Source organism: Microcaecilia unicolor, chromosome 5 (assembly GCF_901765095.1).
Source record: "Microcaecilia unicolor chromosome 5, aMicUni1.1, whole genome shotgun sequence".
In the NCBI taxonomy this organism is placed as follows: domain Eukaryota; kingdom Metazoa; phylum Chordata; class Amphibia; order Gymnophiona; family Siphonopidae; genus Microcaecilia; species Microcaecilia unicolor.
Window position 1 is genome coordinate 86,197,246 of NC_044035.1, and position 25,482 is coordinate 86,222,727.

At 43.0% G+C, this 25,482-nt stretch overlaps 1 protein-coding gene across 6 annotated transcripts in view; it reads left to right on the forward strand.

Moving 5' to 3' along the window:
* SGMS1 (sphingomyelin synthase 1) overlaps positions 1–25,482 on the forward strand; it is a 351,065-nt gene that overhangs the window by 219,999 nt on the left and 105,584 nt on the right. For all 6 annotated transcript variants that reach the window (XM_030203084.1, XM_030203086.1, XM_030203083.1 and 3 more), the window contains one exon: positions 17,763–18,626. In XM_030203084.1, the coding sequence (XP_030058944.1) occupies positions 18,001–18,626 (626 nt within the window). In that variant the 5' untranslated portion in view covers positions 17,763–18,000. The remainder of the gene's footprint in view (positions 1–17,762; positions 18,627–25,482) is intronic.

Consider the following 25,482-nt stretch of genomic DNA (forward strand, 5'->3'; position numbering starts at 1 on the left):
CTCCATCTAATCCTGTAGCCCGGCATCAGCCCTTCCCTTCCCCATCATCCATCCCATAGCTATGCATCAGCCCCACCCAAACCCCACCCCTCCCCATAGTCTGGCATCTCCCCCCCTCCACCCTGAAGCACACTGTCTTTTTTAAATGTCCTGGGCACTGCAGAGGCCACTCCCACCCGGGAACCTGCCTACATTAAATATAAATGGTTTGGTTTTTTTTAAATTTTAAACCTGGGCACTGCAGAGACCATCCCCACTCCAAAATCCAACATTATTGGTGGGAGTGGGCTCTTCACTGCCTAGGGAAAAAAAGATGAAATATACCTTTTTTTCTCCTAGGCAGTGAAGAGCCCACCCCCAACATTACACTCACACACACACAAAAAAAACCCACCATTCAGACAAAAACTGAAATGGAGACCCCCCCTTCTCTCCACCCAAGAAAGCCAGTCTCTAAAAGCAGGGCAATAACAGAAATGGTTTTTTTTCTTTTGTACTCTGCAAAGTACAAAACTAAAATTTTTTTTTTTTTTTACAAAATGTACATTTCACAAAGCAGGCACATCTCAATCTTTAAAAAAATATATAAAATAAAAATATTTTTTTTCTTTTCTACCTTTGTCGTCTGAGCACTTTATTTTTCTGATTGGGCTGGTCCCACTCTCTTCCACTTTCCATGTGTCAGTCTTCTAAATTCTTTTCCATTTCTTCTCTTTCCTCTTGTCGTGTTCCTTTCCCATTCAATCACCAAGTCTCACTCATCTTCTGCTCTGTTCCCCTTCCCCCCACACCCCTAGCCATATCCTTCTTCTGCTCCTTCTCCCTCCCTCCACCTACACCTTCTAGTCTCATCCATCTTCTGCTCCCTCTCTCTCCCTCCCTCCCTCCACCCACACCTTCTAGTCTCATCCATCTTCTGCTCCCTCTCTCTCCCTCCCTCCACCCACACCTTCTAGTCTCATCCATCTTCTGCTCCCTCTCCCTCCACCCACACTTTCTAGTCTCATCCATCTTCTGCTCCCTCTCCCTCCACCCACACCTTCTAGTCTCATCCATCTTCTGCTCCCTCTCCCTCCTCCCACACCTTCTAGTCTCATCCATCTTCTGCTCCCTCTCTCTCCTCCACATAGTTCCGTTCATCTTCTGCTCCCTCTCCCTCCTCCCACACCTTCTAGTCTCATCCATCTTCTGCTCCCTCTCTCTCCTCCACATAGTTCCGTTCATCTTCTGCTCCCTCTCCATCTCTCTCTTACTCTCTCCCAGGTGGTCTCATTTTTTTTAACCCTTTGTCGGCTGGTCTCGCCCCCATCTCTCTCGCTCTCCTTCCAGCAAACCCCGCTGCCGCCACAGCACTGGAGTCTTCACGTTTTTTCTCTCCTTCCAGCCAGGTGCCGCCCGGTATCATCCCCTCCCCCTAGTCTTCCAACCCCTCGAGTTGCCAGCAGCTTCATCGAGAAAGCAGTGCAAACACTGCTTTAGACCTGTCCCTGGAAACCCTTCTCTATCCTACAACGTCCCGCCTACACAGGAACAGGAAGTTGAAGGAAAAAGAAAGGCTTCTGGGGGCAGATCTAAAGCAGCGTGTGTACTGCTTTCTCGCTGTTGCTATCAGGGGATTAGAGGACTCGGGGAGAGGGCGGGGGCGATACCTGGTGTTGCAATGCTGGAAGGAAAGATGGATGCATTCTGGAGAGCTGCTCTTTCCTGTCAGCTGCCTAAAAGCATGTGGCTATGGCAGAACTCAAAGGCTGGCTGTGCACTGATTGGAGGAGCAGGGAAAACTGGGTGGGCCTAAGCTGAGATTGGGTGGGTCTGGGCCCACCCAGGCCCACCTGTAGCTATGCCCCTGGCTTTGAGGATCTTTAAACATGACTGCTAGAGCAAGTGTTTCAGAAATTTGTTTATCTTCCTGAGGGTGCTCTTCAAGTATTCTAGAATAACAGATATTTAGGGAAATGGGACTTGATATACTGCCTTTTTGAGGTTTTTGCAACTACATTCAAAGCGGTTTACATATATTCAGGTACTAATTTTTTGTACCAGGGGCAATGGAGGGTTAAGTGACTTGCCCAGAGTCACAAGGAGCTGCAGTGGGAATCGAACTCAGTTCCCCAGGATCAAAGTTCAGTGCACTAACCACTAGGCTACTCCTCCACTACCTAATAGTGCAGTGGTTTAAGAACTAGGGGAACTGGGTTTGATTCCCACTGCAGCAACTTGTGACTCTGGCAATTCACTTAACTCTCTATTACCCCTGGTACAAATAAGTACCTGTATATAATTTGTAAACTGGTATAATTGTAAGTACAGAAAGATGGTATATCAAATCCTATGCCCTTTCCCTATGGAGTGGTTTTCATCCCTGTCCTTGGGGCACAACCAGCCAGTCAGGTTTTTCAGATACCCACAATCAATATGCATGAGAGAGATCTGCATGCACTGCCTAATTTGTATGCAGATCTGTCTCATGCATGCTCATGGTGGATATCCAGAAAACCTGACTGGCTGGGTGTGCCCCAAAGACTGGGTTGAGTGCCATTGCTCTAAGGCAGTGATGGCGAACCTTTCAGAGACCGAGTGACCAAACAGCAACCCAAAATCTAATTGGGTGCCAGTACTCATTATGGGCGGGGTTACCACATATGACTCCACCCCTATGATAGCCACACCCCTTACACCAGCCATGGCGCATATAAACAGACATCATTGAAAATATTATACTAGTGTAGGAGAAAAAAATAACATGATTTTTTTTCATTATAAATCATTTCTGTAAGCTGTTACAGCTCCAGTATACCCAGTGCAAAATAAGACAGCAGATGTAAATTCTCAAATTGGACATATTCCAAACACTAAAATGAAAATAAAATGATTTTTTTCTACCTTTGTTGTCTGGTGATTTTGTTTTTCTATCCATATTGGTCCGAGTCTCTGATTCTGCTGCTCTCTATCTGTTCTCTTAACTCCATTTCCAGGGCTTCCTTTCCATTTATTTCTTTACTTTCCTCCTTTCTTCTTCATTTCTTGCCCTCCATCCCTGTCCAGCAACCATCCTCTCCCCTCCAGCCACAAATGTCCAGCCACCCTCCTCTCCCCTCCAGCCACCCACGTCCAGCCACCCTCCTCTCCCCCCTGCCCTCCCTCCCAGCACCAGGCAGGCCTCCCTCCTTCCCACCGAGCATCAGGCTGGCCTCCCTCCCTCCCACCCAGCAGCACCCAGCACCAGGCCTCCCTCCCACGCAGCAGCAGCCAGCATCAGGCGTCCCTCCCACCCAGCACCCAGCACCCAGCAGCACCCAGCATCAGGACTCCCTCCCTCCCACCAAGCACCAGGCCTCCCTCCCACCCAGCATCAGGCCTCCCTCCCTCCCTCCCAGCACCAGCCCGCCCGCCCTCCAACCAAGCATCAGGCCACCCGCCCTCCCTCCCTCCCTCCCAGCACCAGGGCCCCCTCCTCCTCCTCTTCTGAAATTTAAAAGGTGTACCTCGGGGTTAAGGCGGCGTCGGCAGCAAAAAGCGTGTTCTTTGCTCGGTGCACCTTCGGCCTTCCCTTCTGTCTCTCAAGCTCTGGTCCCGCCTATGAGGGCGGGATCAGAGCTTGAGAGATAGAAGGGAAGGCCAAAGGCACGCTGAGCAAAGAATACGCTTTTCGCTGCCGCTGCTGATGCCGCCTTAACCTCAAGGTACGCCTTTTAAATTTTGGAGGAGGGGGGCCCTGGTGCTGGGAGGGGGGGCGGGCGGGTGGCCTGGTGCTTGGTGGGAGGGAGGGAGGCCGGCCTGGTGCTGGGAGGGAGGGAGAGTGGGTGGACCAGCAACGGCGCGCGTGCCAAAGGAGAGGGCTCTGCGTGCCGTCTCTGGCACATGTGCCATAGGTTCGCCATCACTGCTCTAAGGGAATAAGCAATGCTAATTTTGCCACCTAAGGCATGTTGATGCAGTGTCGGGGTTCTGTGTAATCTTACCTGTTTCTGCTTTTTCCTTTTGGTTGTCTCGTATATTGTATACCTTGGACTAAATCAGTGGTTATCAACCCGGTCCTCAGGGACAACCTGGCCAATCAGGTTTTCAGGTTATCCACAATGAATGTGCATGAGATGTCTTAGCATGCACTTCCTGCTTTACATGCAAATATCTCTCATGCATATTCATTGTGAGTGTCCTGAAAACCCGACTGGCCAGGTGGTCCCTGAGACCTTGATTGAAAACCACTGAATTAGATAAACTAGGTTTTAGGTTTGTTGATTGAAAACCACTGAATTAGATATACTAGGTTTTAGGTTTGTTGATTTTCAAAACATTTGCTATCTAAAATGTGCAAGGCTAAAACACCTTGAAAATTGTTTGGGTTTGAATGACTTTTTTTTTTTTTTTAATCTGTCCCTGCCAGCACAGGCAAGATGTATGGGTTATACACCTTCCACAGCAGCAGGGGAGAGGATAAATGGATTCCTCTCCTGTGAGGAAAGGGCCAATCATTTTCTGTCTCCAGCAGTGGAGATAACTGGATTGGTGCAGCAGGGTCTGCAATCTGCTTTTGTTTTGGCAGCCTGGGATGGAGCTGAGGATCTTCTGTGTCAGCACATCCTAGGGATAATCCTCATCTCCAAACCACCCAGGAAACACACAGCTTGTGATCTTCATTGTGGTGTCCGCTTTGGAGCTTTCTTCTTTTCAGAGCTCCTTGCTTGCTGCCTATATGCTTATTGGAAGAGACAACAAATAGAGTAAATAGACACTGGCTTTCTGTCAGGTGACGCATTTTCCTGCGGCTTCAGGCTCCAACAGAAATTTGTAGCACTGATGGCCCACATCAGGAGTTACAGAGAGAATATTTTATTAGGTGTGACTGCCAGAGGCAGAACTTATAGCAAGTGATTTCTGCCTCAGATGCAGCATCCCACCTGCTGTGGAAAGTCATCAGTAGTACAGAGCTTGGTCCCCTGCAAGTGGCAACCTACAGATCAGGCTTGTGAAAGTTTGCAGGGTAGGATCACCTTGCAGGGCATTATGGTCGGAGGAGGAGGTGAATAAAGATTCTTCTCTGAGGTTTCTTCCCCATCCCCCAACAGTAAAAATTAAAGGCACAGTCACTGGTAGTTAAGCTTGCACCTGTCTCTGGGAGGGATCAGCCTACAGCATAGCCATACCTAGAATTTGTTCAGATTATGTGCAAGACTGGCTTCTGCCTGAGCGACTCTTAAACCTTGCATCTAAGCCTACAAGCTGAACCTGCAAACTGAGAGCCCCAAAGTGGACTCAGACCAGGGTCCTCAAGGGGATCATCGCACAATTCTAGCCTGGAATTGATCATAGCAGCATGGAATGTGGGTAGTAGATGGGACTGGAGGATAGAGAGGTAGGAGGATGATTCTTTCATAGTCTGGTTGTTTATGTGAGAAGAGATCCTGTCTCTAATGGCCTGTGCTATGAAAGTATTAAAGATGTCTGAGGACCAGGGTTGGGGCACCAAGAAGTCAAGAGATACTAGTTGGCCCTCCTAAGGCATAGACCCATGAAAACATTTCCCTTCCACCCTTCTATTAAGGAAGTGACTGAAGAGAAATTGGACAGCCAGATATGAGATTTAGAAGGACTAAATACTAGCAAGTTATTTCCTCTGCTTAAGGAGGTTCAGGAAGGCCTTTTTGCAGCTGACCAGAATGTATGGCCTAGCAGTTTCCTTGAAAATTACAATTCCAGTGAAAGGTGTAACAGCTTTGATAGAGCCTTTTGAAAATTGATAACCTTACTTGTGTCCAGGCCATTGAGATCGCTGGCCTAACACTTAGAACTACAGTATGCAGTGAAAAGCGAGAGTCTTGAAATGGATGCAGAAAGCACAGTCCGATCAGATGGTATGAGGAGGAGGCAGGCTAGAATTGGCGGCTGCACTCCTAGTGGATGCTCAGTAAGACTTGACTAGGACTTCTGCATAAACAATGGCAGCAGTAGCCATTGATCACAGGGGACTTCGGTGCCACTACTGGTTGGCAGACAGTGTCAACAGCTCAGCTTAGTAGGGGGCATTTGGTTTGTAGAAGAGCTGGAAAAATCTGAGGTGTTTGCAAGCGCACAATTTTCAGTGCCTGTTGCAAGGTAGATCTAGAGCACCCCCATAGGAGCTTGAGACGGAGGCTTAGAATGTAGGACTCCAAGTTTTATAGACTGGGGAGACTCCTCGCCTCCCCAAAGACCTAGGCCTTTTGGGGTCCAGCCCTTTTAAGGCTTTATAAAGGTGACTATGAAAGATGCACGGTCCCTTGGGGGAGGGGAAGAGGGTTTTTACCTCCCAGTGATAGTGTGGGGTCAAAGGGCACCTAAAGTTGTGCCAGGTTATGAGCCATCAATGGTTACGAAACTTGTGCAGTTGAATTGGGCATCCTGATTTTGTCTCAAATAACATGCCAGTAGTCTCTACCCCCACCCCTACAGTTAATTATTATGATTTTCCTGGTTGGTGATCTGTTAAGAATAACCAAAGAGCCATAGGTTCTGGCTTTCTTTTTACCTTTCTATTATACTGTTGAGATACAGGGTAGTTTTAATGACAGATCTTACATATGTTCATTGTAAAAATCGTGAAAACTCAACTGGGTTGGGGCGCTTGAGGACAGTGGTTGCCCACCCCTGTCCTAAATTCATTCCTAAGGTGAATTCAACATTTGATTTGAATGAGGAAAGCAGTATTATGTACTTTGCATCTAGACATTGACTCTGAGACACATTTAGGTTGACTATCTGTAAAGAAATATTTCTGATTATATTTGAGTGGAGGAATAGCCTAGTGGTTACATCAGCAGGCTGGCAACCAGGGAAGCCAGGGTTCAAATCCTGCTGCTGCTCCTTTTGATCTCGGGCAAGTCACTTAACCAGCCATTGTTTAGGTGCAAAATAAGTTTGAAATCTTTTGGGGACAGAGAAATGCCTACAGTTGCAAAATATAACTTGCCTTGAGCTACTTCTGGAAATGTGTGAGCTAAATCCATATAAAATTGGAGCAGCCAATATCTTTCTGGATATCAGAAAGATATGTTTTGTTTGGAAACAAATAAGGACAAGAGGCTTTCTAAAATGTCCACTGCCAGATAGGTTGAAAAGCAGTGTATAGATCCAATAAAACCACAAAGGTATACAGTTCTGAAAAAAGGTCGTAACCTATGACAAAGTGGAGAAAGACAGATTAAATAAGGATGGGGGCCGCCTAGAACAATAATAATGACCAAAGACATGACATAAATAACTGGTAACAATAAGAAGGAAATACCAAAGTGTGGAGAGCAAATGGCAGCACAGATGGTTATAATAATGGACAAATGCAAAGTGATGCACATTGGAAAGAATAATCTCAATCATAGTTACCTGATGCTAGGGTTCACCTTAGGGGTCGGCACTCAAGAAAAAGATCTAGGTATCACTGTAGATAATATGCTGAACTCTTCTTCTCGGTGTGTGATGGCGGCCAAAAAAGCAAACAGGATGCTAGGAATTATTACTATAATGCCTCTGTATCACTCCATGGTGTGATTACACCTTGAGTATTGCATTCAGTTCTGGTCACCATCCAGCTTATAATTGAAAGTGATCGCCGGCCATCTTCCGACACAAATCGGGAGATGGCCGGCGATTTCTTAAAAGCAGCGAAATCGGTATAATCGAAAGCCGCATTTTTGACAGCATCGCCGCTTTCCCGTCGCTTCACCGGCGAAAGTTCAAGGGGGCGTGTTGGTAGATTAGCAAAGGCAGGACATGGGCGGGCACAGATGGCCAGCTTTCGCCGATAATGGGAAAAAAAAAAGCGGCGTTAAGCAGTATTTCGCCGGCTTTACTTGGTCCTTTTATTTTTACGACCAAGCCTCAAAAAGGTGCCCCAACTGACCAGATGACCACTGGAGGGAATGGGGGATGACCTCCCCATACTCCCCCAGTGGTCACCAACCCCCTTCCATACTAAAAAAATAAAGCTAAAAACCTTTTTTGCTAGCCTGTATGCCAGCCTCAAATGCCGTACCCACCTCCATGACAGCAGAATGTGTTGTATCCTCCGACAGCCTTTCCCTGGTTGTGATGTGGCTCTCGAGTGAGTGTGACACCTTTTCTGTTTGGTGCCCTGCAGAATCACATTAGCAATGCATTGTGGTGGGTGTAGGGTACTGGGCTCTACTCCCATTGTGCTTTTCCCCCCTGCTAACTGGGTCAGAGTGTGCCCTGTTTTGTTTCCTGTTGTAGTCCATGCAGTAGTGGCCATTTTTGTAAACCAGTTTTAGTTCCCTTTCCTGTGTTACCCACGTTAGAGAACGTAGTTAGTTCTTACCTTGAATGGTGCTGAAAGAGGGCATTGTACATCATTGTGCCAGCTCTGACCTACTGCTAATCTTAGTACCAGGGGACTCTTTGCCAGTGGGGCACAACCTCGGATCATGCAGTTAACTGTGAGTAGACGTGGTTATTTCAAGAAAGGACTTTTTCAGAGAGATTAGTCTTCAGGTGTGAACTGCTGTGCCAAAGTTATACAGCAGCAATAAGTCCTAGAGGCTGTATGCAGGTCCCATAGAGGCATATTTTCAAAGCACTTAGCCTTCCAAAGTTCCATAGGTTTCTATGGAACTTTGGAAGGCTAAGTGCTTTGAAAATGGTCTGTATAGTAACCTACAGAACTTTGTAAGTCTAAGTGCTTTGAAAATATGCCTATATGTAACCTAAGCCACCCCTTCCTTTCAATTCCTTTTTTTAAATTTTCTTTTTGTCCTATTTTATTTTAACTGTAAACTGTTTAGCTGTCATGATTTTGCAGTCATTTCAAGTATCTTGGCTTAATACTTTTATTTAAGCCATTTAATCTGTTTTAGGTTAGAACCTTTTCAGCATCCGTTTGGCTTCATATGCTATCCTGCTGCAGTCACTAGGCATTAATTTTTATATCCATGCAATTGTTTCCACTTGAATCCCATTCTGTTGGCGCTTTTTCTGCAATTTCTAGTAATATGGATTTATTGAAGGGAATGACTTGTAACTAATAGATTGAAATTGAATGTTTCTAAGTCTGTTGCAGTATTTCCCCGGTTAGGCTTTTCTACTCTGCTTAGCTTACCAATGATCCCAAAGAGCACAGATCCTTTTGAAGAATTGTTTGAAAATATTTGGTGTAGTATGTGATATTCTCATCTCATCGCTGAAGTCAGGTCATGCAAACCTAAGAATAGCCATACTGGATCAGACTGTCCATCTAGCCTAGTATCCTGCTTTCAAAAGTGGCCAGTTCAGGTCACAAGTACCTGACAGAATCCCAAATAATAGCAAGGATTCATACTACTGATCCCAGGGGCAAGCAGTGGCTTTCCCTATGTCTGTCTCAATAGCAGACTATGGACATTTAGTCCAGGAAATTGTCCAACCCTTTTTTAAACCCATCACATTTCCCCTCAGATGTCTCTTTTCCAAGCTGAAGAGCACTAACCTCTTTAGCCTTTCCTCATATGGGAGGAGTTCCACCCCCTTCATCATTTTGGTCACTCTTCTTTCAACCTTTTCTAATTCTGCTATTATCTTTTTTGATAACAATGAGATTGCACCATGTAGCAGTACAGAGTCATTATAGTATCCATGGTCTTATTTACCATTCCTTTCTTAATGATTCCTAGCATCCTGTTTGCTTTTATTGGCCGCTGCTGCAAGCTGGGCAGAAGATTTCAACGTATTATACCAAGATCTTTCTTGGGTGCTGACCCCCAAGGTGGGCCCTAGCATCTGATAACTATGGTTCAGATTATTCTTCCCGATGTGCATCACTTTACGTTTGTCCACATTAAATTTCATCTGCCATTTGGATGCCAGTCTTCCAATTTCCTAAGGTCTTCCTGCATGTGTTTTAACAACTTTGAACAGTTTTGTGTCATCTGCAAATTTAATTACTTCACTTGTCATTCTGATTTCTAGACCATTTATAAATGCTAAATAGCATCAGTCCCAGTACAGATCCTTGTGGCACTTCACTATTCACCCTCCTCTATTGAGAGAAATGTCCATTTAACCCTACCCCCTGTTGTCCATTAACCAATTCCTAATCCACAACAGAACTTTGCCTTCTATCCCATGACTACATCAATTGGCTCACTTTTATCCACATGTTTATTCACGCCTTCAAAGAAGGGAACAAATTGGTGAGGCAAGACTTCCCTTGGCTGAAACCATGCTGATACTATCCCATTAAACCATGTTTATTTATGTTTTCCATAACCTTATTCTTTATAATAGTTTACATTATTTTACCCAGCACTGAGCAAAATCTCGTAGTGATGCCTTCTCACTTTCATATAGGGTTGGATTCTACCAAGTGATCATGTTATGGGACCTACTTTCTGGAATCCCCTTCCTAAAGACCCAAGATTAGAAACATCCTTTGTGAAATTTAAAATTGCTCTGAAAACTTACTATTTTTTGCAAACTTTCCCTTTTCCAGAGCTAGTCTTTTTTATTTTTTCTCTAACTATTGACCTTTTTCTGTGTTTTTGTGGCAGCAGCTTCCCAGCTTCACAGTTTTGTGTTCTTTGCACTTCCTCCCTTGCAGTTCTATTGTGGATTGGGAACTGGTTAAAAGAAAGAAAAGCAGAGTAGGGTTAAATGGCCATTTTTCTCAATGGTGGAAGTAGGACCTGTACTGGGACTGGTGCTTTTTAACATTTATAAATGATGTGGAAATGAACAGTGAGTGAGGTGATCAAATTTGCAAATGACACGAGACTATTCAGAGTTGTTATATTGCATGCATACTACATGAAACTGCAGGAGAGAGAACCTTGGAGGGCTGGAAGACTGGGCATCCAAATATGAAATTTAATTTGGACAAATACAAAGTGATGTACATTGAGAAGAATAACTCAAGTTATAGCTGTATGATGCTGGGTTCCACATTAGGAGTTTCTACAAGGAAAAGGATTTATTATAATCTTATGCTCAGTGTATTGTGATAGCCAAAAAAGCAAACAGAGTGTTAGGAATTCATAGGAAATGAATAGAGAATAAATCGAAGGATATAATCTTTCTATTGCTCTAAGGTGAGACCACATTGAGTATTGTATGCAATTCTGGTTACCGAATCTCAAAGATCATGTAACTCCACTATTAAATAGCAGCATTAGCTGCCACTAGTAATCATGTAACCTATTACTCCACTAGTAAAAAAGCCCCGTTTCTGATGCAAATGAAACGGGGGCTAGCAATGTTTTCTTCTGTGTGCATGTGGGAGTGTGTGTGTCCCTGCCCTCTGGCCTCTCTCCCCTCCCCCCTCTGAGTCCTTCACTGTTACAGAGCCAGCAATTTGATTTCGTGCTCTGCTGTTTTCCTTCACTGACTGTGTTACAGAGAGGGCGGGGCAGACACTCATAGGGAAACCAGATATCTCGCCCCCTTCACACTTCCGGCTGGAGGCTTCATAGAACGTTGGTGTTGCCTTTTATATAGAGAGATGTATTTAAAATTCATAGCTCTGGAGAAACACCCATTTCTTTTTGACTGACTCCTGATCCCTTACTATATCTCAGGATTGCTCAGATCATCCTAAAAGAATCAACTTATAGTTCCTACATTTTGAGAAATCATTTGTGATATCACCCAGTGCTCCATTTTTTCTGTCCAAGATCCAGAACTTTGGAACAAGCTGCCACATCACCTCAGACAATCATCTTCACTCCAACAATTCAAGACGGGCCTTAAGACTTTTCTTTTCTCTGATGCTTATTGCCAGTGCTACCTTCTTTTCACTTCTGGGGTAACCGATAGCCAGCATGATCTGCATTATGTCCCCCCCTCATGTGTATCTCTCCCCTACTTTACTATCAAATATTGTAGTTCAACCCTCTTTTCTTCTCTTTTGTCCATCCTCGCATCTCTCACTCATTTTTTTCTCCCTATTATTGCTTCCAAAAATGGGGGCATGTTTTCTATGCTTGTTAATACACACATTTTTATGTTTTTATAGACTCCTGATGCAGGCCAGGTGCCCGAAACACAGGCTTGTGTTGAGTCGTGCCCAGTTTTGCGTGGTTTTGTTGTCATCTTTGCTGTATTTTATTATCTGTGTTTTGTTTGCAAGGATTTGTTCTTCTGTTTTGCTGTCTCACAAAATAACAAACCAGACTAATGTCTAGAGGTAGATAACAATAATTAAAACATTAAGCTCTTTAATGTAAAAACCTATTCACAATCAGTTACTATCTGCTAAGCTGTATATACAGAAAGAATGTGATTTCAATTTTAGGCGAAACTGTAAATAATTACCATATGCTCTAATAGGAGGGAGAGAATTCCAGACTATAGTTGCCTGGTAAAACAGAGCATTTCACAGATTTAACCTTCCTATAGATGGAAGACATAATTGTCTAGACTACCAAGCTCTGAAATTAAATTAAGCGTATAGGCTGGAGCAACCCCTGTTAGTACCTTAAAAGCCAGAGAAAATTTTAAATTGTGCTCGAGGTGCCATTAGAAGCCAGTGTCAAATACCATATATAGCCCTACCTGAATTATATTTGCGTGGACCAAAAATTAATTGAATTGTGTTTTGAACTATCTGCAATTGATTAAGAAGATATTTGGAACAGCTGACCAGTATAATATTTCAGCTCAAGGGGGAAATAGAGAGTGTAGAGAAAGCATTGAGATGTGCAGAGCAGGGTGTGGAAATGGAATGATAATAGCAGGATAGTTCATTTAATTGACATCTAAGAAAAAAACAAATTGGATGATCTCAGAATAATTAACCATTCACACCTGTAGTGAGCATTGTCCCTGTTCATGCCTAGGGTGATTCTGTTAAGCATTTTGTTGAGTTTCAATTCAGCAGTTTCACATTTGAGTTTCCCTTTGATGTTACTTTGAATGGAGTATAGCAACTTTAAGGTCAATGTCCTAGAAGGCTGAGATGTTCTTGTACTGGTTTCTAATTGCTGTCTGCATAGGACAAACAGAAGAACATTGCAGGAAGATGGCATATAATTAGATTAGAGGAAGCCCTGTACATGGGTCCTGTGATAAGTGTTACCTAGGTGAATCTGTTTCTGGCAGGGTCTAGCCCCTGAGTGGTTGGTGGTGCACAGTTTGAGGTTGCCAGTGAGTATCTGTTTGAGGTTGGGAGGGGGGCTATTGGTACACCAGAACAAGGGTGCCACCCTTGGCTGATAACTTTTGCCGAGCTGACGCTGTAAAGAAACACAGGGGGAATGTCCTTGAGACAGCCCATGTGGGGCGAAACGTGCATGTCAGGCAGATGATCCCCTGGGTCCGACTAGTGCAATTAGCTGAAAAGTTTGAAAAGATAAGTAAAAATAAGTAGAGTTAATATATATTTTCTAAAAAAGAGAGGATTCTCTATATAAGAAAAAAAGAACCGGTGAAGAATTTGATGTTGTTTAAATCGCTTTAATCTTGAAAGGATAGCGATTAGCATCACTGAGGTTCTTGGGTAATGTCTGAACATGATCCTGAAAAATATATATGACCCAATATAAAGGTATATATGCTGTAAAATAAAGGCTACTGAAAAAGAACTATAAAAGGGAATTAAATCTGGATTGGATAGCTGGAATCTCTAATTGCTATAAGAGGGTGGCATTGTCCAGGATGAGATCTTCTAGATCCTTAATTGTTTTTAGTGGTTTCAACTGGGAGCTGTAGATCTTTTATGGGGTGGTCCTTTAGCAGGCTGTTTATAGAAACATAGAGAAATGAAGGTAGATAGACCATAAGGCCTATCCAGTTTACCCATCTATGCCATCTATTATCTCTGTCACTGCCTTAGAGGTCTTATGTACTTGTCCCAAGCTCTCTTGAATGCAGATATTGTTTTTGTCTCCACCACTTCCAGAGGGAGGCCGTTTCACAAATTCACCACTCTTTCCATGAAGAAGTATTTCCTCAGTATACTTCTTGAGTCTATCCCCTTTGACCTTCATCCTACGCACCTTCGTTCTAGAGCTTTCTTTTAATTGAAAGAGACTCTTACCTCCTGTGCATTTATGCTGTATAAGTATTTAAATATCTCTCTCATCTCTCCCCTCTCCCGCCTTACTTCCAAAGTATGCATTCTGAGATCTTTAAGTCTGTCCCCATACAGTCTGTGACTAAGACTGCTGACCATTTTAGTAGCTGCTCTCTGGATGGACTCCATCCTGTTTATATCACTCAGTTTATTTATTAGTCGTCTTTGTGGAACTATGTCAGAGGCTTTGCTAAAATCTAAGTACACCACATCTAGTGCTCTCCCTTGATCCAGCTCTCTGGCCACCTAGTCAAAGAAATGAATCAGATTTGTCTGACAAGACCTGTCTCTAGTGAAACCATGTTGCCTCTGGTCCTATAATCCATTGGATTTCAAAAACTTTATTATTCTCTGTTTTAAAAGTGTTTCCATTAATTTACTTACCACAGAAGTCAGACTTACTGACCCGTAGTTCCCAAACTCTTTTTTTTTTTTTTTTTTTTGTGGAGAAGGACAACATCTGTGCTTCTCCAGTCCTGTATTTGGTTCTGTTGTTCTGATTTCTCAGTTTGTTGGACAGGTATTGTAATCTATTTTGATTTTTGAAGATGAATCTGTGAGGCGTCAGAACAAGTATGATTGTATATAGGACAGCGATAAGTGATGGGTGGAAGCTGGCAACATTTTGTGTGTCATTTATTAGGTTTCCAGTATGATGTAGTTCTTATGTGTACAAAGAAGCAGAAGAGTTGGCGGGGGGGGGGGGACATACAAAAGGCGTGTGTGTGAATGAATGAAATAAAACCAGGTTTGTTTGTTTTATTTTCTTCTTTTTTTTTTTTTTTTTTTAATTAAGAAGGACCCAATGCAGGCTGTGTTTCGGCCTAATGACCAGTGGGTCATTTGCACTCCTTTTGCACTCTCATGGAGAGAGTGGTGGATGCTTGGAATGCGCTCCCGTGGGAGGTGGTGGAGATGAAAAGGGTAACAGAATTCAAACATGCGTGGGATAAACATAAAGGAATCCTGTTCAGAAGGAATGTATCCTTGGGAGCTTAGCCAAGTTTAGGTGGCAGAGCCGGTGGTGGGAGGCGGGGCTAGTGGTTGGGAGGTGGGGAGAGGGCTGGGCAGACTTATACAGTCTGTGCCAGAGCCGGTGGTGGGAGGCGGGGCTGTTGGGAGGCGGGGATAATGCTGGGCAGACTTATACGGTCTGTGCCAGAGCTGGTGGTGGGAGGCGGGGCTGGTGGTTGGGAGGCGGGGATAGTGCTTGCCAGACTTAGACGGTCTGTGCCCTGAAGAGGACAGGTACAAATAAAAAGTAGCACATATGAATTTATCTTGGGCAGACTGGATGGACCGTGCAGGTCTTTTTCTGCCGTCATCTACTATGTTACTGTGTTACTATGTTTTGTGTGTGTGTGTTTTCTCTACTCTTCCGTTTCTTTGGATCATCTTTGTGGAGCTTTGGACTTCCTGTTTTGTTTTAATGTGTACCTCATGTAATTGTACAGCGGTATCCAAAAAGAGAACCAGTTGTGTGTGGTGTTCTAGGTTCAGATTGATGGTGGGTTATATTTTGGTAAATTCCTAATGGAATTTCTTCAAGGAATCAAGTCTCTGGGTCAAACACAGTTTGTCAGTATATCTTAGCCTACAGCCTTTTGGGTGTACCATGGCAATATTGTTGGCTTGCAGGTTCACATCCTGTTTAGATCTGTAATAGTTATGTGTGAGGACAAATGATGACCAGGTCAGCTTTATCAGCATCTGGGATGATGATATTGATTGCTTACAGCCTGCCTTCATGGGCGATATTGGCGTGAAGGAGTTCAACATCTATGATTGCCAGAATGATATTCATTCTTTTTGGCCTTCTGCCAGAGAAGCTGCTTCTGGAAGTCAGTGGTGGTGCAGAGGTAGGTAGGAGTGCCGGTAACATAGGGTCTAAAGATGGAGTCCATGTAGCTAGTCTCTGTGTACTGTTGATGCTAGAAAAAATAGGGTATTTGGAGTTCTCTGGTTTGTGTATTTTGGGTAACACATAGAAATGAGTAGTTCAAAACTCCTGCAGTGTGTCCAGGCACAACAGTGACTTCAGTAGGGAATCCCTTCATGAGATTACATAGTTCTGCAGTGGGGTATGAAGGCAGGAGTTTGTAAAATGTTGTATTGGATAGTTGTCTGTTTGCTTCTCATGTGTAGTCCGGCCTGTTCATGATATCCATAGCTCTTTTGTTAACTTCTTTGATATCAAAATTATTTCTCAGGCTGTGGATGACTTCTTATTCCATGCAACTGAGGTTATAGGGCAAGTGCTGTTTGTTGATTGTCTCAAATTGGGCAAGATGTCAAAAGCATTCTATGTAACAACCAGTGTTAATGAATCTACGGGTGTCCATGGGGAATTTGTCTCTGGAATTCTGAATAGGTGGCAATGGTATTTCAGTGTCATCTTCCGTGTGTTGGTGTGCTTACTTCAAGAGTGAATGGACTTAATTATTTCTGAGATCATCCTGTCTTTCTCTCATGCAACACAGTTGTCAGTTATGAACTATTTCTGTTATCACTTCCTTTCCATCACTGTACTTTTCAAGCCTTTCTCTATATTCTGTATTCTGCCCCCACTTCCCCATATATATATCTTCATGTATATTGTCCCACATCCTCAACTGCACTTCATGCCTCTGATAAAGTGGTGCTTCTGGTCTTTGAAATGTCATGCATTAATAAGTTGGTTAGTTTTATTTGGTGCCACCTTCCTCTGTAATTTTGGTATACCAGGCTAGTAGGGCTTCCCCTTTGAAAGATTTTTTTTTTCATCATTGATTTAGTTACTAGCAGTCCTGGCACTTGATCCATGTCATTATCTAGACTGAATATGCAGATTAGTGATCACATAGGTGCTGCCCATTTAGTTCAGGACTTCTATTTAGCAGGGACAAACTAAATGGATGAATTATCCATTTAGTAGCTAAATATCACCGCTAAACAATTTCTGTAACACCACCTACATTCCTTTCTAATCCTAGCCCACAGTTATACAGATAGAACAAACCCATTTAGCAATTTAAATGGGCTGATAATATCTAACAAAAGATCAAACAGGAGAAAGAAGGAACACACCCAGTACAATACATGAAGAGAGAAATCTGGAGCAGAGATGGCCAAAGGAGATTATCTGCCACAGAATTCATTTAAAAATGTTTTGTTCACTCAGAAACCTGACACAGCTGTATATGCCTGCATCAGGCGTCCTTCTATACAAAATATAGCTATGGTAATAAGCTAGGGCACTGGCCATTAAGTGTCCTTGCACAAACCATGCACTTGTACAGCAGCAACTGCTGATGCCGATAGCACTTGCTACCAACTTAACATGAGGAAATGCTCTCTCCTTGCTGTTAAATCTTCACCCTCTTCCATGGTCCTAGCTTATTTTCATAGTTACATTGTTTTACATAGTACACCAACATGGCCTTGTCAGGTCTGTGAATGAACATAACAGTCCTGTGGCAGATTGTCACCTTCAGTCATCTCCATTGTTTCCCCGATCATGTCCTTATTTTTTGAAAATCTACAGAGGTGAGTTATGCATTTGCAACCTGATGGCCACAGCATAACTCTCTTTGAGTATTGGATAGCTGACACTACTACTACTAAGTTTCACACTTATATAGATGCAACCTTTATGATTATATATGTTAGCATTTGTTCAATATATTTTGCACCTATACATTTATGGAGCAACTCCATTTGAAATGTCCTTTTTTTTTCTTTCTTTCAACAGAAGATAGTCAAAGGAAGAATCTGAATTTTAAAGAGGATTGAATTGCTTCCTGTGCATAGAAGACATGGAGAGATTGACATAGTGTTAAAACTGCTTTTGCACATTGCAGTCAACTTGCCAAACTTGTTTCTGCTGTGGAAAGATGTACAAACCAAAGAAAGGACTTACAATATTGCAAAAACTGTGACTTCTTCCCTATTGAGTGTTCATTTAAAATTGCACTTTGCCTCAGAATAAAATGAAGGAAGTTGTGTACTGGTCACCTAAGGATGTAGCTGCTTGGTTAACTGAAACAGGCATGCAAGAATATTCTCAGATTTTTCAACATCTTAATGGTCAAGATTTGCTGAAGCTAACTGAGGAGGACTTTAAGCAGCCACCCTTGTCGCGTGTTTCTTCAGATAATGGGCAGCAGCTGCTGGAGATGGTTGAGACATTAAAAATAGAGCTCCACATCAAGGAACACAAGAATGGACATGCCAATGGGCACCTGTGCATTGGTTCAGGAGTACCAGACAATGATAATGGCTTCAACGATAAAAGTAAAAAGAATGGAATGCCGAATGGCTATACAAAAGAGATGATTAAGATCCCCATGCCAGAGCTGGAGCGGTCCCAGACATACCCAATGGAATGGGGAAAAACTTTCCTGGCTTTTCTCTATGCACTTTTTTGTTTCTTCTTTGCCTCAATGACGATAACTTTGGTACATGAACGAGTACCTCCCAAGGAGGTGGAGCCACCTCTACCGGACACATTTTTTGATCACTTCAATAGGGTGGAGTGGGCTTTTTCAATATGTGAAATTAATGGGATGATTCTTGTCACACTGTGGATGATCCAATGGCTATTTTTAAAATACAAGTAAGTAATGTATTTTGTAAACAGTTTGTTGTGATCATGTAACATAGTAACATAGTAGATGACGGCAGAAAAAGACCTGCACGGTCCATCCAGTCTGCCCAACAAGATAAACTCATATGTGCTAGTTTTTTGTGTATACCTTACCTTGATTTGTACCTGTCTTTTTCAGGGCACAGACCGTATAAGTCCGCCCAGTACTATCCCCGCCTCCCAACCACCAGCCCCGCCTCCCACCACCGGCTCTGGCACAGACCGTATAAGTCTACCCAGCACTATCCCCGCCTCCCAACCACCAGCCCTGGCACAGACCGTATAAGTCTGCCCAGCACTAGCCCCGCCTCCCAACCGTCTCTGCCACCCATTCAAGGCTAAGCTCCTGAGGATCCCATCCTTCTGAACTGTGACTCATCTAAGTAAGTCTGGAAGGAATGCAGAAAATATTGGATAGAGACTGTTAAATAGTTTATGTAGACCCAGATCACTTGGAGCCCCAAGTTTTTGGAGAAATCTGGAGATGAAGTAGGGGCCATTTCTGTGGTGGGGGCCTAGCCACAACAGAAGACCTTAGGCAGTCACTAGTACTGGTGCAATCACAATTTGAAGGACATTTTTTTTAAACAGCAAACTGTATAATTATAGACATGCAAATGTAGAGGGGAAGGAAGGAAAGGAGAGGCAGAAGTAAAAAAAAAAAAAAAGAAATCATGTGAGAGGTACACAGTGAGATATGAAAAGGTAAGAAGAAATAGCTGTAGGGATTGGACATACCAAAAATAAGACACAGAGTATAACCTTTTTGTATCTACCGATAGAAAGTATGGACCACCAGAAATATGTGAAATGCAATGTTTATTCATCAAAGTAACACAAAGTGCATGTAGATGGTAAAGATTACTAGGGCACCTTCTAAGCAACCCTAACACTAAGTCCTAGTACAGATACTTAGCAACATAGTAGATGATGGCAGATAAAGACCTGTACGGTCCATACAGTCTGCCCAACAAGATAAACTCATTCCATATGGTATGCGATACTTCATATGCATACCTGGTCAATAAAATTAATAGGTATCAGATGGTTTCAATGTACACTCCCTACTGGCAAAAGCCAACTGACAACCCAGCTGCAATTGTGATCACAGAATTTAAAATATATGATCTTTAAGTGTTGCAAGACTTCTCCACAGTGGAAAAGGGTTTGTCACAGGAGATGATGTAGGTAGTTCTCTGTGTTGATCTACTTCTGATATATATATATTTTTTACTTCTGCCTCTCCTTTCCTTCCTTCCCCTCTACATTTGCATGTCTATAATTATACTGTTTGCTGTTTAAAAAAAAAATGTCCTTCAAATTGTGATAGCACCAGTACTAGTGACTGCCTAAGGTCTTCTGTTGTGGCTAGGCCCCACCACAGAAATGGCCCCTACTTCATCTCCAGATTTCTCCAAAAACTTGGGGCTCCAAGTGATCTGGGTCTACATAAACTATTTAATAGTCTCTATCCAATGTTTTCTGCATTCCTTCCAGACTTACTTAGATGAGTCACTGGATAGACTGACTGGGTCAGTCATTACTTTTATCTGATGCAAGGTAAGGAAAAAGTCTTTTAGTACAGAGCATCTATGACATCATAGGTCTGCCCCACAGGCTTGGTCAGATACGTTCTGTGATATACAGGTTAAATTGTGGTGGGAGCTTATACCCCTTACAGTGGGAAGGAAGATATATATACTCAGCTAGGCAGACAGTAAGTGAATCACGTTTGCTTTTCCTATTGACCTGACTGTCAAAAATATTCTTTAGATAATTCATTCTGCAGTCAAAACCATGTCATTAAATCTTTGTTTAAAAAAAAAAAATTCATTTGAAGGTTAAGATTTTGATAAGCGTTTCCTACATAACTGTTCTTACCATTATAAGTGCTGCTGTGCTGAACTGTACAAAAATCTGATATGGACTTCGCAAAAGTAAAGCATAAAAATAACACAGTTAGGTGAAGAATAGATTTTAAACTTACAAACATTGGAGGCATAATCCTTATAAATTATATGAAAATATGGGAAACCAAAGATGATGATATACAAATGAAAGGAGCTCTCTAAAGTCAGAGGAGAATGATGGTTGTAGCAGATGGAATAAATAAATGCTGAGCTGGTTGGAAAGAGATCATGGCTTAAGTGGGTCGTCTCCCCCCCTCAAAAAAAAAAATAAAACAAAAACAAATTGCATTTATGCTTATGAGAGGGTTGCTGAGGAGCTTCCAGGCAGACTTAGGCCTGCTATTATATTGCCTAGATTGTATCAGCCAATATTGGTGCTAGTCAGGGCTGTCCAGAATTTGATCAAATTACTTAGCCAATTAGATCTGTTTTGAAAATTGACCCCAATATGTGCATTTTTTAAACACATCTTCCTTATAGCACACTTTGTAAGGATGAACTGAGTTTTCACACCTGTGAAGATTAAGGGGGGATTAAAGACATAGCAAAGTGGAAGGAAACCAAAGTATTGGAGAAAAGATCAGATATATAGAGGTGGGTAGACACAAAATTGTAATGGAAGGAGAAGTTGAAGAGTAATAAATGGGCAGAATATGGGGAACTGAGAGTTGGAAGGGGATGGGGAGATAAGTGTGACTTTTGAGCGGTGGGAATAGTAAATAAGAGAGATGGACAATGCTTGAGTGGTAAAGGAAAAACTAAATTTAGGGGTTTGTAGGATACCCTAGAGCAGTATGTGCTTTCTACTGCATTGTAGGGGTCAGTGGGATTGGAAGTGCATTTAGTAGAAAGGGGGGGGGGGGGGGGGTTGTCTGGCTCATTGATGAGTTCTTGAGGGTTAGAGGAGGAAAATCACCAAATACATGAAAAATTCCCCAGGAAGCCAAGAATGAAAATTTATGGCATGGTAACCCTTATTCAAATAGATTCTAAATTAGCTGAAGACCAAATGGAAAGAAAAAACTGCCTGGCATTTTTTTTTTTTTAATTTAGAGGATTAGCCTTATAGGTGGCACAGATGGCTAAAATGTTCCATTATTTTCTACAGAGTTGTAAAATGGTCCTTTTTTTTTGTTTTAATTATACCCCAGTTTGAGTGCAATAGATATGTATATCGTGTGTGTATATGTAACATATGGAGCAAGAGAGATTTGTTAATGTTTGTCCTTTGAGGGAGATAATAGGATCATACCTGACTGATCAACTGATAATGCATTACTGTTTGACTAGTACAATTTTAAATGCTGTTGTGATGATGATAACTTCACCAGATGGCGTATTGTTCTAAGGTCAGTGGTGCTCTTAAAAAACTGCATTCTTGTGTGTCATCTTATCAAGGAGCAAGAACAAGCTTTGCTATCTGGAAGCCGCTACTGTTAATCAGCAGTGGAAGTACTTTCAGCCCATGTTCCTGAGAATCCCTCTTTCACATATATCATCCCAGTTCTGCTGTAGATTGCCTGCCAAATGTGTGATTCCTTGTGACCTTCACAAAAGAATTGAGGGGGGAAAAGGGCCAGACAGTCCTGTGTGTTTGAGGTTCCCTTTGCTTTACACAAATGTAAAATAAATGCAAGATCTTTCAAAATCTTTAGGGAAAAATGTCAAATCTTTCATTTATTGAATAGGGAAATTTTAAAGCACTTCACAAGCTCATTGGTATATAGTTTATAGTTTATTGACATTTGATATACTGCCTTTGCTAACTAGCAGATCAAAGTGGTTTACAATCTTAAAAAATATATATAGAAGAGTGGTTTAAGGTTTGGCAATTAAAATTCAATGCGAAGAAATGCAAAGTGATGCACTTAGGGAGTAGAAACCCACGAGAGACTTAATGTGTTAGGCGGTGAGAGCCTGATATGTACTGAGGGGGAGAGGGATCTTGGGGTGATAGTATCCAAGGATCTGAAGGCGACGAAACAGTGTGACAAGGCGGCCGTAGCTAGAAGGTTGCTAGGCTGTATAGAGAGAGGTGTGACTAGCAGAAGAATGGAAGTGTTGATGCTCCTGTACAAGTCGTTGGTGAGGCCCCACATAGAGTATTGTGTTCAGTTTTGGAGGCCGTACCTTGCTAAGGATGTAAAAAAAATTGAAGCGGTGCAAAGAAAAGCTACGAGAATGGTATGGGATTTGCGTTCCAAGACGTATGAGGAGAGACTTGCTGACCTGAACATGTATACCCTGGAGGAAAGGAGGAACAGGGGTGATATGATACAGACGTTCAAATATTCGAAAGGTATTAATCCGCAAGCAAATCTTTTCCTGGAGATGGGAAGGCGGTAGAACGAGAGGACATGAAATGAGATTGAAGGGGGGCAGACTCAAAAAAGATGTCAGGAAGTATTTTTTCACAGAGAGAGTGGTGGATGCTTGGAATGCCCTCCCGCGGGAGGTGGTGGAGATGAAAATGGTAACGGAATTCAAACATGCGTGGGATATACATAAAGGAATCCTGTGCAGAAGGAATGGATCCTCAGAAGCTTAGCCGAAATTGGGTGGCGGAGCCGGTGGAGGGAAGAGGGGTTGGTGGTTGGGAGGTGAAGATAGTGGTGGGCAGACTTATACGGTCTGTGCCAGATCCGGTGGTGGGAGGCGGGACTGGTGGTTGGGAGGCGGGGAATAGTGCTGGGCAGACTTATACGGTCTGTGCCAGAGCCGGTGGTGGGAGGCGGGGCTGGTGGTTGGGAGGAGGGGATAGTGCTGGGCAGACTTATACGGTCTGTGCCCTGAAAAAGACAGGTACAAATCAAGGTAAGGTATACACATGAGTTTATCTTGTTGGGCAGACTGGATGGACCGTGCAGGTTGCTGTCATCTACTATGTATATATCAAAATTAAAAGAGGAACTACAAAAACTTGACAGGGAAGGGTAAAATTTCATATCAAGACAATTAAACCTAGAAAAGGAGAGAAGTACAAGAGAGGGGAAAAAGAATAAGATTAATATAAGGAGAAATAGACTATAGGGGATGGTGGGGTAAAGAAAGAAAGGAAAAGCATGGTTTTGTAAGCCACATTGAGCCTGCAAATAGGTGGGAAAATGTGAGATACAAGTGCAATAAATGATAATAATAACCCAATCGCAGCCAACTTACTAATGAAGCTGTTCCTAAAATATCTGTTGTCTTTCTTGTACAAAAAGGGTTTGTTTTTTTTTTGTTACATTTGTACCCCGCGCTTTCCCACTCATGGCAGGCTCAATGCGGCGGGCAATGGAGGGTGAAGTGACTTGCCCAGAGTCACAAGGAGCTGCCTGTGCCGGGAATCGAACTCAGTTCCCCAGGACCAAAGTCCACCACCCTAACCACTAGGCCACTCCTCCACTAGAAGTCCTGTATGTTTTATGAGCACTTCTGGGTCTCGGTGTTCCCACCACCCAGGTTACAGGTCAGTTGCTTTTCTTTAAAGTTGATTGACTGTCAGTAGACATTCCTGTGTTGGAACTGTATTGGTCTAACCTATTTCTTTTTTTTTTTTTTGTCCTGTTTTGATGTGCTTGGAGAGACTTCTGCTTTTTAGCGCTTACATTTTTGATGCTTATCATGGACAGACGCACGACTAAATCAATGACAGTGGGGGAGAGTCCTTCAACTGTGCTCCTTCTCTTCCCCCTACCCCCCTGCAGTCCTGTAAACTGTGTGCAAGTTGCCAGTAGCAGCAGTCTGAAGACAGGCTGCCTTCGGCCAGGCCCCTTTCTTCTGCCGCGTCCCGCCACCTTAGGACAGGATGTGGCAGATGGAGGACCTGGACTAGGCAAAGGTAGCCTGTTTTCAGGCTGCTGCTGCTAGCAACAGGGGGAGAGAGAAGGAGCAAAGCTTGGACCCCTGTTGGGGGGGGGGGGAGGTAAGGAAAAGCCATTGGACCAAAGAAGAAGGGGGGGGGGGAACACTGATGGAAGCTGGCTTAGTGCACCACAGTCCCTTGAGCTGTCCCCTGCCTGCTGGAGTAAACTTATGGCATGCAAATTTCCTGTTGGTGTGTGAACAGGAATTGGCTAACATACTGATAGGAAGAGAAACTTACAAAAAAAAAAGTTGCAACTCCTCCCAAGGCTTATGGCCCTGACACCAGGCAGAGGGAGGTCCTCAACCAGAGAGCCTTCATATTTCTGGGCTATCCCTCTCAGTCTTCTAAGGGTCAGATACTTCCGTTTTACAAGCTAGCAGTGGTAAGAGGGGTGATAATGGCGGCCTCCTCTACTAGTACCTCTTATTGGTCCCAGTATGTCAGATGCCTGAGCCCAGAGGATGCCTGGAACCGGAAGCTTCAGGATGGGGGTGACTCTTGGACCCACCTGGGCCATGAGTCCTCTGAGGTTGAAGTACTGTACTTCAGATGACCCTTCGGCTCCCATGTAGGATCTTCATCCTCAGCTCTAAAAGAAAGGTGTAAAATCACTCCAGAATTCAGCTTGTTTTTTTTATATCGGGAACTGTTGCAGATTCAGCAGGTTTGCATGCTGACCAGTCTGTCTTTAGCAGGATGGTTTACTGTGGATTTTCCTGTTTTAAATCCATTACATCAGGAATAAGATTAGCACTGGAAAATCAAAAGTAAAGTGCCACACGAAAGGATTGATTAGCATATTATATTGGGGCCTCTGATATGTCTACATTAGTCTCAAATGTTGCTGTTTGGTAATAAACCGTGGCAGTAAAAGTAAACACAGCTAATATTTTCAAAACCTACAAATTCAGTAGCACTCCAAGCAACATGCAATTTGACCATTAAAACATTAAAAGCTTAAAATAAAATTTAAAAAAAACTACAAAATCTCCTTTTAAGTTGGAAGCCCTAAGATGTAGAAGCAGTTTCCCTGGGAGAAAAATGTTCTGTAGAGAATGCAGTGCTG